This window comes from Dermacentor silvarum, chromosome 2 (assembly GCF_013339745.2).
Source record: "Dermacentor silvarum isolate Dsil-2018 chromosome 2, BIME_Dsil_1.4, whole genome shotgun sequence".
NCBI lineage: Eukaryota > Metazoa > Arthropoda > Arachnida > Ixodida > Ixodidae > Dermacentor > Dermacentor silvarum.
The window spans coordinates 68185171-68198676 of record NC_051155.1 but is presented as its reverse complement, the minus strand read 5'-3'; the positions used below and the strand labels follow the sequence as shown (position 1 = coordinate 68198676).

At 45.9% G+C, this 13506-nt stretch overlaps 1 protein-coding gene across 1 annotated transcript; it reads right to left on the bottom strand.

Moving 5' to 3' along the window:
- Positions 1-1393: 1393 nt before the first annotated feature.
- Positions 1394-8204, bottom strand: LOC119440130 (cuticle protein 10.9). The gene is made up of 3 exons (XM_037705068.2): positions 8175-8204; positions 3609-3755; positions 1394-1866 (listed from the first exon to the last, which is right to left on the bottom strand). The coding sequence occupies exons 1-3, from the start codon at positions 8202-8204 to the stop codon at positions 1528-1530; spliced, it is 516 nt and encodes a 171-aa protein (XP_037560996.1). The 3' UTR covers positions 1394-1527.
- Positions 8205-13506: the final 5302 nt, after the last annotated feature.

Here is a 13506-nt window from a genome sequence, read left to right as displayed (position 1 = left end):
TATTTCATATTATTTTATACATGTTTGGTTTCATTTTATCCATTTTTAGGGGGATATTATTGGAATTTTATGTCTTGCGTAGATCTTGTGCTGTTCGTGACACCCACCGACGAGGGACTACAAGTCGGGTCCCTAAATTGCTCCGCACTTGAAAGACGTGTTCTTGATGTCGTAACGACCGTCGAGGTAACTGACTACTAGGGTCGTGTGATGCAACCAAGGGAGACAGTGGTCGTCAATCACGATCCGGAATTTATAGCGCGCCAATATATTTGGAACTTTTGGCTGCTACCTTGAGGCATTCCAATTCGGTGACCGTATGGTTCCAGTCATCCTTTGTAATGGCAAATGTTCTGTAGGTGATACCCTGGTGGCCTTCGCCATGCAGCTTTACTTGTGCAGTGTTGCCGTCCGCACCGCTAACATCAGTGTGAAGCTCAGTCGTAGCCTCCTGATTAAAATGGCACAAAATTGAAGTACAGGTGAGCAGAAAGTTTAGTTGGCAGAATGCAACAATCAGGTTACACTCGTCTGGTTCCCAGCTAATGTAGGCACCCTCCACCCGCGCCACCCCAACTTCATCGAGCTTACCCACTACCTAGCGCGAGGGCTCGTTAGCCTCGCGGGAGACGGTTAGGCTACCGCCACCGGTTGGGGATCGCCTAACACGCTACAATGATCTTGTGAAATCATTCTACTTAGAGCGTAGAACTTTCCCCGGCCACCAAACTATCCCGAGCGCAGGCTACAACTTTCGACCTGCTACAAACCAATACCTACCCCTCGTTACGCCGTTACAACAACATCTACCCAGACATTGACCCCAATCACACGTGCCATATCTGCAAGAAACAGCCAGCCACACTTTCACACATACTTTGGAACTGTACACAACAATACCACGACACTAACCTCAGGACCCTCTCGTTAAAATGGCACGCTGGCCTGCGTAGCTCCAACTTCGACGACCAACTCTGGGCGACCCAGCAAGCCTGCGAGGCGGCGAAGAGGCCACACCTCGACGTCCCCACGTGGGAGGCCTATACCCAACCACCACCTCTTGCTGGTTTCAATAAAGTTTATTCAGTCAGTATGTCGGAATGCGAAGTAATGCCGGTAGTCTAAGCGAATTGCTTGTCCTTGAGAAGCAGCGACGTAAATAAATGAGTTGGGCTCACAAACGTCGTAATGCAATGGCGAAAATAAACAGATCATCCAGAGAAGCTGCGAATGTCCGACGCCGTTTTCGGTTGTTCGAAGTCACAAGCTTCTGCACACTTCTGAGTGCCTGGTACGATGCCCTATTTTTTTACGAAAGAAACGAGGAGGAGCGTTTGACGATCGCTGAAGCAGTCTTTTATTCTCATTTAGCATTATTTCCCCTTGCAGTACAGAGTCATATCTACTCTGAACACAAGAAACGTCCAGCCTCTGAGAGCAGCAGGCATACCTGTTCCTTTGAGAAAGAAACAGCGTCAGAAGCCCGAACAATTATTCAGCAAACAGTTCCCCACGTCACACTCTTGACTATCCAGACCAAGGGCCAGAAGAGGAGGCGCTCGTGTAGCGAGAGGAGTAGGGAGAGGAGCCACCAATGATGCGGTACTGCGGGCCAGCGGGGAGAGGGTTGGCATTGTAGACCGCGTCGGCACTGGCTCCAGGGGCGGTTCCCGGCTCGTTGGTGTCAATCTTTGCGCGGAATCCGCCAGCATCAGCGATGTACTTCACCTGGCGGAAGATGCCGTTGGCGTCCGAATAGCCGTACATGCCCGTCTTGGTGTTGGAGGCGTCACCCTGTTCTTTCTGGTAGGACTTGGTGCCGTACTGGTCAACGTTGTCGTAGCCGAAGCTGTACGGTTGCGGTGGCTGTGTTGAGAGATTGCGAATGAGTGCGATATTTATGTTTTAGCACAAAGATGACGTGAAGAACAACAGAATTTATATCTAACGTGTCATTTCTGCACCGAGCCGCTTCAAACTTCTCTTTCAAGCTTGAAGACATTCCTTCTGGCTGGATATCTTGCGGAAAAACAAATCTATTCCTCGGCAGTGTAATTAATTTTAACCCTGCCTGTATAATTATGTATCGGTAAATATTATCACCAACTACTACATATTGAAAGTAGAAACTATATATCTATATTGAGCTTGCAGTTTGATTACAATAATTAAACTACATATGATTCTAATGCGAATGTACTCCAGTACGTTTGCTCTTATTTGCGTTCGACTAAGTACACTTACGACAAAACATATGAAGCTTCGAATATATATAACCACATTAGAGAATGGCTAGCGCCAGTGGCTGATCATAGTCGGGAATTTTGAACACTCTCTTTAACTGCACCGCAACATACCACTTAATAGGCTTCGCTTTCAAAAATTATACTTGAAACGAACGACCTAGCTTGAACAAGTTTTCGTTTGTAACGCCGGAAGCGTACTTCTTTAATAGGGTACGCATGTACGACACTTAGCGTTGCACTTTAGCAGTGCTTTGGTCCTGACAAATGTTTCAAAGCAGCAATTAGTGCCGACTAAGTGCCGCAAATGCATAAGCTATTAGAAGGAAGTACCCTCTCTTCCTCACATGAAACCTTGTAACTGATGCAGAGTGATCTCTATTTGAACAAACTGTTGAACCGCGTTCACATTTCATTTGTTTCAAACTTAAGGTTCACATGTGCTTTGTACCAGCAATAACAAGTAGTAGAGCTGCGGAGATCATGGAATACACTTATGCCAATGCTGCTTGTCCACGTATTCCACAAGCAGACATTTTCATTTGTCGACATTTCTTTTGGCTTCCTTTAGGATGTGACGACGCCTGCCATATTACTTAAATGCACATATTAACTGGTCATAAGGAATTATTTTTTTGTTTTCGTGACGTGAGCGCGCACGAGTCTGCAAGTGCTATTATTAGTAGAATTTTATCTTCGCTGCTTGTATTTCACTTGTGTTGCAGGAGACCCGTGGAAAATATATATTTCTTTAATTTTCATTTAGGCTTCAAGTAGTTGTCATCACATTTTAAATAAAACCCATGGATGCGATGTTACAATAAATGTCGTCCCAGTTTTTTAAGACACAATTGCCAATCGGAGTCACATAATTTGATGTCACTTAGACAGGACCAGACTTTAGACTCCTGCAGAACATGCTTATAAGTATCATATATAGATCATCAAGGAAGAGAGGCACCGCACAAGCATTATTCCAGCCACCTGTGAGACTAACTGTGATGTCGTGCATGCATCCGCCGACTGGGACGGCCGGCCCAGTGCTGAAGTTACCAAGCGTTGCTAGCGTCACCTGGTGGCATGCCTACTTATACCGGTGTCACCATGATTGAAGGGGGATTGCACAAGGGGTTCTTTGACTGTGCACTTGTCCTTCCTTCCATGTCGTCGGCTGCTGGGCTGCGGCGCAATCCCCCTTGTTCTACGGCGGCGCCTCCGCCGCCGCCCGGGCCGCCATCGACGCCATAACACTAACCATGCCCTTATAATCTACATGTACACTCAAGGTATTATTGTGGTTCTGGTAGGCGAACAGCGATTAAGCAACGATGCCTTCGTATGGTATATGTGTCTGGAGGTACTTACGTAATACTGTTCTTGCCGTGCGAATGTGCCGGTGTAGGCAGGGCCACCAAAGGCGCCACCAAGTCCACCACCAAATCCGCCACCAACTCCTCCAAACCCGAACTGACCGCCGCCGAGAGTCCTCGAGACCATGGAAAGCGCGAGCACCTGTGAACACAGCACGCAGTATCCCACGTGATGTTACTGTGCTGGGGTTTGATCCTCGTGTCCTCCCAAGACCCCTTGTACAATACACTGCACATTGCCTTCAACATTTTTTTAAATTCACTTGGAAGTGATTACGCAAAATATTCATTCTGAGAATGAAGTGTGGTGCATGTGGAATTCTTAAGAAGTGGTTTACTCATATTCCTGTCATCCGCTTTCGAGAAATTTGACATTCAATTGATCTAGACCTCTTTGTCCTACCATACGGGCGAAAGCAACCTTCAGGTGTGTTTCGAACTCACTGAGATTGAGAGAAAATACCAGACGCGGTTGCAACATGGCAATGTACTACACGTAGTACATCTTGATCTCTGCGTTCAGGCAAGAAATGCTGTTTTTACCATAGCAAACATTAGGAGATGAGGGAGAAGTTTTTTTTTGTTTTTTTGACGTACGTGGAGACGCAGCTTCTGGCATCTAACCGCGATATTTCAATTTGTAAAATTGTTTTTCAAGTTCACAACTTAACAGTACACAAGAAAAACCACGTCAAAGAGCGATTATATGCCATGGTTGTGTTAAGGTCTCAGGAGGGTATAACCGAAAGAAAGACGCAGTGAAGACTTTTGGTACAACGCAATAGCCCATATGCCGTTTTTGCGCCGCACATTAGTGGCGTGAATTCTTCGTCATTTATATACGCTGTATGAAAAATGTCCTTTATACACGTCAATAGCCATTGTAATAGTGACATGGCTGTATTTAAGCGGTGGATAGCCGGCACTACCTTATCTGCAGAAGTAAATTTTCATATCTTCCACGGGGTGTACGCGCAGTGGGGTGTACGCGCAAATATGTGGTTGGCCTGTGTCCTTGTATTGACCCTTTTCGCGGATCAGTTTGTTCTAGAGAAACGAGATGGCGTTTTCGGCAGCGCGCCATATGTAACCTCAGTGACCGCGCACGAATGCGAAACCATTACCGCTTCTACCTTGCTGCTGTGCGATCAGCTGTCGGGAATGCAACTGAGTTTTCACTAACGCACTGTGCTCCAATCATGCTGGACTGAATCATGTGGATTGAAGACATGCGCAGTAGTTGGCTGCAAAAATAGTGACTGGCATGTTAAGGAATGGAAGGAATCTGTGTGGCCAAGTTCGCGGACCGCTGCTGCAACTGTCCGAACGTGCTACCGGCACATCGAGATGTATGGCTTTCCTCAAGAATACATAAATTTGCTCACCCGCCAGCGTTGTATCTCTAACCTTCAAAGAAAGATCTTCATCCCCAGTACTTCGGCAAGAGTGAGTACCACTCGCTAAACAATGGTAAAGGGAGTAGCGCCTCTCCCTGTCATAGTAGGTTTCGCGCTCAATATCTACACACATCAACCCCAACTGGCAGGGAAACTTACGCACACTCTTTCGCCAACGTGTGAACAATAAGTGAATGGGCCACACTTGAATATATGCGCATTAAATACGCATAATAATGACGGTACTACACCGATGGCGCACAAATGGTCAAAGCTGAATGTTTCGTGACGGTCCATAAGAGTAATCGAGTTACTTTGCCTTTGCTACAAGGTATTACAATGTACAGAACAGATATGTTTCAAGCCTTGTGCGCAGCAAGAACAAATCCAACGGAAGTGCATGAGCACATCCGCGAGCGATTAGGCAGAAAATAATCAGATAGTGACCGCACCGAAGAACTTTACTGAGTCAGAAACATGACGAGCCGCTGCTTCAAATTATTTGCCAAATAATGAATGAAGAGCAAAACACGGTAATCCTCATTCAATTCATGAGCGGAAAGTTTGGATAGCTTGGAATACATATTTAGCCCTGCTTTTAGAGCAAGCACTACATACGCTGCTCGTTTTGCTTTGACGTAGCTTAATAAGCTCCGAAAGCGCTTTGCATGTTCTGTGACGCCTTGGCCAAAGCTTCGTGTCGCCCACACAGTCACTGTCTATGATATCTCCCGAAACAGAGGTTTGCTAAGCGGCACCGGCGTCATACACATCCAATGTAAACACGGAGACAACGCAGGCAGTTGAGGCAAGCAATGGACGCGTCACCACGTGATCAAACATGGAAGCGCCCACGAGATCGCCGCGAAAAAGGTCAATAGTGAGGCAAACATTTCTTTCTCGTTTTCTGTGCCGAAGAGAATGTAGCGCGAAAATTGGTGGCTTGTCATCAGGAGCAGAGTGCGGTGAAATATGTAGCCTAAATCACACAAGACCAAAATAAAAGTCAAAGGCCTGCGCTGGACACACAGCAGCGACATAGTAAGCCGGAGGAGCGGCTCCATATAGGCTCCCCAGCTCCATAGTACATGTCGTGACACCTGGTGGAATACAACGCAAGTGCAGTGCAAAATTTGCAAGTATCGACGCTACGCGGAGCGCATCTCACATCGCGTGACAATCGGCATCATTGCCAATGCCTCCGCCCCGTTGTCATACTAAACGCTGCATGACACAGCAGCGTCACATCAAGGAGGAGCTTTGCGCCGATCCTAACTCTCTTGCATGCGTAATCATGCGAACGACAATTAAAACTTGGGGTCGGGTACCGCGGAGCACAGACACGCTAGAATAATTCTTCCAACTGATACTGTCTAGAAACGCGACTGCCTCTAACTTTTCAATACCAACATATCCCCTTACAGCAGTCCACAAAAAGTTGATATATTCAATTTTAGGTAATTGGACTGCTGTCAGCGATAATTATCATCTCAATTTGTGCACCCCTGGCCACATCACTCATTTGCACAGGTGGTCTTCACGTGCCTCCCAGTGCCTAATTTAAGAAAACCGTAAAGCTTAATTTTTAACACCCTATATTTATATTAGGTGCAAGTTGGAATCAGCTGGCGTACGACAGGGGTAATTGGAGATCGCAGGGAGAGGCCTTCGTCCTACAGTGGACAGCTGCACTCTAGTGCCTCGAGTATGCTGTATACATTCCGATTGGAGCTGTAAAGGACTCCTTCATGGTTTCATTTGAAGGTGTAATGAGCGGCAGGGTTTCGCGAACAGTGCGCGCCTCGTCATAACATCATAATGATTGTCCGTTGCTTCCGTTGCGGGAGGTGTCTACCATCTCGTCGACAAAGACCGCTTCAGGCCACTATGAAACATTGCGTGGCATGTAATGGTTTGGCTCTTTTCTTTCAGGTGATTGCTATACATGCATGAAGCGCAGTCGTATGAACAGCCATGCAGAATTATTTTTCTGGGTGGCTGTTTTAGAGAAAGGTAAAAGTAGTAGCAATTTTTTCCGTAAAACATGCGCGCCTAACCCTTGTTTTGACGCATTACTGCAGAACCAACATTTGAGTAGAACACCTCAACTGAGCAATAAGAAGCTTGATGAAAGCTTCACAGGCAGTATCCTATTCTACCATCTTGATTTATATATAAAGTTGACGCCAAATACCAATATTGCTCTTCCGTGTATTACGAAATGTCTATCACAAATAAATCCCAAAAGAATGTTAAGTTTGGAGCTAAGCATCCTACAAATAAAATTTTTCATACTGAATTTGCAGGCATTGTTTTACGCAATATTTATAAACACACACAGCGCACCTCTGCGTTGTAAAACAGTAATCCCTGCAACTCTTACAGCTTTGCTTTCCAAGCAGCAAATTTTCACGATTCACTCAGTTTCGAAAAAGAGACTGCACTTTACGCGTGACAGCAGAAATCAGCTGAACCGCTCCAGGCCACCGCCTGGCCCTGACGCCTGGCGGGAACCATACACCGAGCGTGCACGAAGCGAACGAGTGCGCGCGGCAGCTGAGCGAGCCGGAGCGAGCGGCGTCCTGACCCTGACGTCACTCGGTAAAGGGCGCCGCTCCAACTTGTCACCCCAAATAGGGCTTCGTTCTGCAGCTGCTGGAAAGCGCTGGCGTGGCGCAGTGGTAGAGTAGCTGACTCCCGCGCAGAAGGTCCGTGTTCGATCCCGACGAGAACTTGGTATTTTTTCGCTCATTCCTGACGATAGCTGCGACGGACACTGGCGGCGGCGGGGCAACATCGCCAACCGAAACAGCTATTGGATTGACTACGTAATAGCTTACGCTGTAAAAAGCGTAATGAAAATAATACGCTCTATAAAAACTGGGGAAAAAATTCACTGCCACATACGGTTTCCGACCTCAGTGCAAGTGTGCTGGCTCTCTTCTGTACGTTCCTATCGTTGAAAAATATATGCCGCAGCTTGCATGTTCTATCCTATGTCCAATTTTCTTCCGCATTAGCGGTATTATCTCCAGGCCATAAGTGTCAGCATGTACTTGAATCGGTAGGGGTACGGCTGTGCATATACTGGCAGCTCCCCCAAGAAGAACACCATGCTGGTGCACCGTAGTCGTAGCTACTAATTTTGAGTAGAGTGTTCTTACCTGAGCGAGGACAAGGGCTGCAGAAGACATGGCGACTGGGAGAATGGGTAAACCTTTCCGACGCTACGACGTGCACGCAGAGATCTGCAGACGCTTGCTTCCCAGACGTGCCACTACGTCTACTTTATCGTTCTCACAGCGTACACGTCAGTGTGTAAGGCACTGACAGTTGTGAATGACCCACAGTGCCACGGCCCCGCGTTTTATACTGCCATTTGTCCGTCGCAAGATGGCGGTCGCTTACGTGTGGCCTCCTTGACACTCGAGCCTCACGTTTCCTGTTGTTGTTTTGTTGCTGCTGCTGTCTTCACGGCCGCAGCGGCTTTCACCACCGCGTTACATTTCGCTTCGTTCTGACACGTAGCCGAAAAAAAAAACGTAATGGTTACTGCGCGCAGCAAGACCCACGCAGACACAAAAGAAGAACAAGGTCAACTGCATTCGCAGCGTTGTTGACAGTTGATAACATAATCTTGCGTTAACTGAAGAGGTAGAACAGCAATAATATACCACAAGTTTGAAGATAGAGTAAAAATAAATAAATTAGATGTGAATTATTTCAGCACATCAGATAAGGAGCTTTTGTTAACTTTTTGAAAGGGAGACATTACTGTTCTATGGTAAAAGTATCTCAAAAACCACATGGAATTCGTAGTCACGATATGTGTAATGACAGTGGGGCCACATTCTAGATGCACCTATAGGTGCACGCACCTACAGTTCAAGTTCTGCAAAGACAATGCGTTGAACATGTAGGAGTTCTTCCTTGGTTAACCTCCCTACCTTTCCCTCTTCGTTTCTTTCTCTCTCTTCTGAACAAAAATAATAATACGTACACAACTCTCTTGTCCACAAAGTCAACTTACATAAGCTTACGGATGGAACGATAGATCAAGTGTAATATCATCATCATCATCATCATCACCACCCTATATTTATGTCCACTGCAGGACGAAGCCCTCTCCCTGTGATCTCCAATTACCCCTGTCTTGCGCTAGCAGATTCCAACTTGCGCATGCAAATTTCCTAACTTAATCACCCCCCCCACTTGTTTTCTGCCGCCCTCGACTGCGCTTCACTTCTCTTGGTACCCATTCTGTAACTCTAATGGTCCACCGGTTATCGATCTTACCCATTACATGACCTGCCCTGCTCCATTTTTCCTCTCAATTTTCCTCTCCATTTTTCCTCCTAACCTAGAATATCGGCTATCTACGTTTGCTCTCTGATACACACAGCTCTATTCCTGTCTCTTAAATTAGACGTAACATTTTTCGTTCCATTGCTCTTTGTGCGGTCATTAACTTGTTCTCGTGCGTCTTTGTTATCTTTCTGGCCCATATGTTAGCACCGGTAGAATGCAATGATTGTACACTTTTCTTTTCAACGACAATGGTAAGCACCCAGTCAGGATTTGGCAATTCCTGCCCTATGCACTGCGACCCAATTGTATTCTTCTGTCAGTTTCCTTATCATGTTCAGGGTCCCTTGGGAGTAATTGACCTAGATGCACGCACTCCTTAACAGACTCTAGAGGTTGACTGCGATCCTTAATTCTTGTTCCCTTGCCAGGCTATTGAACATTGCCTTTGTCTACTGGAGATTAATCTTCAACCCCACTCTTACACTTTTTCGGTTAAGGTCATCAATCATTTTTGTTATTCGTCCCCATTGTTGCTGAATAGAACAATGTCATCTGCAAACCGAAGGTTGCCGAGATATTCACCGTGGATCCTCACTCCTAAGCACTCCCAGTCGAAGAGCTTGAATACTTCTTCAAAGCATGCAGTGAATAGCATTGGAGGGATTGTGTCTCCTTGCCTGACCCCTTTCTTGATAGGTAACTTTCTACTTTGCTTGTGGAGAACCAAGGTAGCTGTGGAATTCTTGTAGATATTTGCCAAGATATTATGAGGGGTACAATAAATGTTCCCTCCCTACCTAAAAATATGGGAAGCCACTACACCGCAAGATAACAAGCACGCGCGACGTCACTACTGAAAGGACTGCATGACAAACCTGCAGCCTACGTTGACGCTACTCACGAGGCAGACCAGACATACGCTATAACTGCGGCTGACGTCCTCGGCTGAACGCTTTAGTACCAATGAAGATTCTAGCAAACTCAATCACGGAAGCCGAGGAAGCGGCGATTGCTTTAGGAACGACCATCGAGGGAACTCGGTTCGTGTTATCCGACTCAATGTCTGCCATTAAAAATATATTTCTGAGTGTGCCAGCCCAAGAGTCCAAAATGTAATAAACCACTACAACAAGAGATCAAGCTCATCTGGGTGCTTTCCCACAAGGGAAATCCGGGAAACGAAGCAGTCTACCTTGCTGCCTGAGCAACAACCAACCGGGTGGTGGGCCAGCCTCATGCACCGGACTCACTAAGGGCAGCCCTAAGCTACGGTGATCGGCTCAACCTATGCAGAGAAGAACGTCGACTCTATCCGCCACCGCACGATTATCTTTCGCGTGTTCAGGCCACAACTGTCAGGCGGGCGCAAACCCATAGTGTGTTAAGCCCCAGGCCCTTAGCTGCCATCATAAAAGGTGATAGTGTATCAAAATCATATTGTAACGTAGATCGAAGACGGAGTCTTGAAAAAATAGACGCTGGAAAAAAAATAGTCATTGGAAATCGCATCGTCTCAACAATCTGAGTTACCCAGCACCTCGACCAGAAAAATGTAACGTAGATCGAAGACGCAGTCTTGAAAAAACAGACGCTTCTCTTTAATGGCGGGTCAGAAGAAGAGCGTGCAGCGTACGCGCTTCGTCGTCTTTCATGGCGCCGACCTTTGCGCGCGCCGTCCCGTGGTGCGGGAGCCCCACATCATTGTGTCAATATTGTGACCTGGCAGAGGCGAGCCCGGTCCACATTCTATGGGGATGCCCCAGTAATACTCTCGCTAGAGAGGTCACGAAGCAAGTTTCCTTACCGTAGCTATAGGAATCGACACTACGATCGACAGACATGGTCGTTCAAACTAGGCTGGCAGAGTGGTCGGCTAGTGTTGCGGCTGCCTGGGCCCCGACCTCCGCTTTATATGTAATAAAGTTTATTTCCTCCCTTCCCCCGCCGATCAAGACCACCGATCAAAATAAAAGTGTGTGCGCGTGTGTATTTCTTCAATGGTACATACATTCGAATAAACTATAGTAGTACTCAAGCAGGTCTTAGAATTAACGAAATAAACAATGAGGGATTTCTTTAGCAAATTACGCGGCAGGTAATTGCCGAATGAACCGTCAAGACCACTCGACAGTACGTCTGCTGACGAGAAAACTGAAAACTTAAACCTGTTCATAAGTGGTGGGAATGTCATAAGGTTAAGGTGCTGAGCTCTGCGAGTTGTGCGCGCAGTACACTTCACAAATGGCACCGGTGGCGCCACAACCGATGATCCGTGTATGCTCTTATGCAAGGTGACGAGGCGTTCGCATGTGTGCATGTATGTTCAGTGATATGTCATGGGCATGTGATGAAGGTGAAACGTGATGGTAAAATATTTCTTATATATATATCGTATCGCTTTGTAATGCAGAGATTGCAGACGGTCTGGACACCAGAGAAGGGACGCATGCTCCGAAATTAGCCTCATTAGTGCTTTGTATGCATTTAGTTCGTAAATATTAGTAGTATCCTTTAATGTTCATTATAAAATAATATGCTAGTTTTCAAAGTGCCTTCAAGTGCACGCGGTCTGTGTTTCTGGTATTTCATGTTGTCAACAAAAGTTACACCGATGTATTTGAACTCATTACATGTGCGATGTTCAAGTTCTATTTATTTGCATCATTAAAATGCGGTCAATCCTCGGGCAAAATCTCAAAAACCATTCACTTGAGAGAGCCCGAGGCCCCTATATACATTGCATACAACAATGATTATATCAGGATTACAATAGACAATAACAGTGCCATATTACTTAAGGTACTACAAAATACTGCAAAATATTCATATAGATAAGCAAATATATACAAATATATCTATATACACAAATATGCACAAGAATATAGAAAAGAAAGCTAGATACTACAAAATATCTAGAAATACAACAATGGTGGGAAAGATAAATAATCACACCGAGAAATGGTCTCGTATGTTACGTATGCTGCATTTTTCAACATAAACTTTTTGGGAGATTAGTTTGTGCAAGAAAAAATGCAGGTGCAGGACGTAACATTTGTCGTCCATGTTCAGTGCGACAACACGAGCGCACCAACATTCCCTGTTGCGAAGTGGATGTACAACGGTATTCTCAAAGGCTATTTGTTTAGAAAAGCATTTTCACAGTTATATCTAGATTTCTTCTATCTAATACATAACAAATATTCTATATCAGGAATATATTATACATAAGGAATAACTAATACAAAAGGAATATTCGCAAAATTTTGGTACTGGAATAATCTTAAAGTGTCGGCAAAGTTCCGCAGTGTGAGCATTATAATCTACATTGGCGATATGACGTAACGCTTTCTTTTCTATTACGTGAAGTTTGTTAACGTTAGGGAATGTGGTATTTCCCCATACCAAGAAACAATAGTTAATATGTCATAAGAACACTGTGTTGTAGATCAATAATTTAATTGATACAGGAAGCAGTGATCGAACATTTGCTAGCACTTATTTAGATATTACATAACCGAGGTGACGTGAGAATCCCAGCTCATGTTTTAACAGCGAAGTTGTTTAAGCTAGCTGGAAAAAGTGTGGCGTTTCACAGAAAGCCCGCCACGCCGTAGCCATGGCAACCAGCGACGCCACAGCTGCTAGAACACCTGGTGCTACTTACCAGCTGTGTACTGCGCATGCGCCAACAGCGAGCAATGGCTATGTAAGCCGGTGCGCGGCGACGCTCGATCAGATGAAGCCATGAGACGTAAAAAGAAAGTACGTACTCCCGAAAAAGAAGCAGCAATTGGAGAAGCAAGGCTGTACGAGAGCAACAACGGCAGCGATGAGCACATCCAGAATACGCGGCCAGAGAAAGAGAGAACAAGAGACAGCGGCGACGAGATCTCGAGTATAGGGACCGTGAACGTGAGTCGAATTCTGAGCGTATACGGGCTCCCGCCTGGATCCCGCCTACCGGGGAGGGCGGGTGAAGTATGCTTCACCGAGACTTGTAATTCGAGGATGCAGGTCGACGGGTAGACTTGCGTGTGCAATGAACACAATGAAGTGCGAATTCCCGGTGGAGTTAGCGTGTATGTGAAGAATGACTTCGAAATGGCTGTCGAGGTGATCGAGTTCAACCTAGTTACAGCCAAGAAGACGCCATCAAATCAGCAAGCTCCGCTGTGTCTTAAGCCTTGC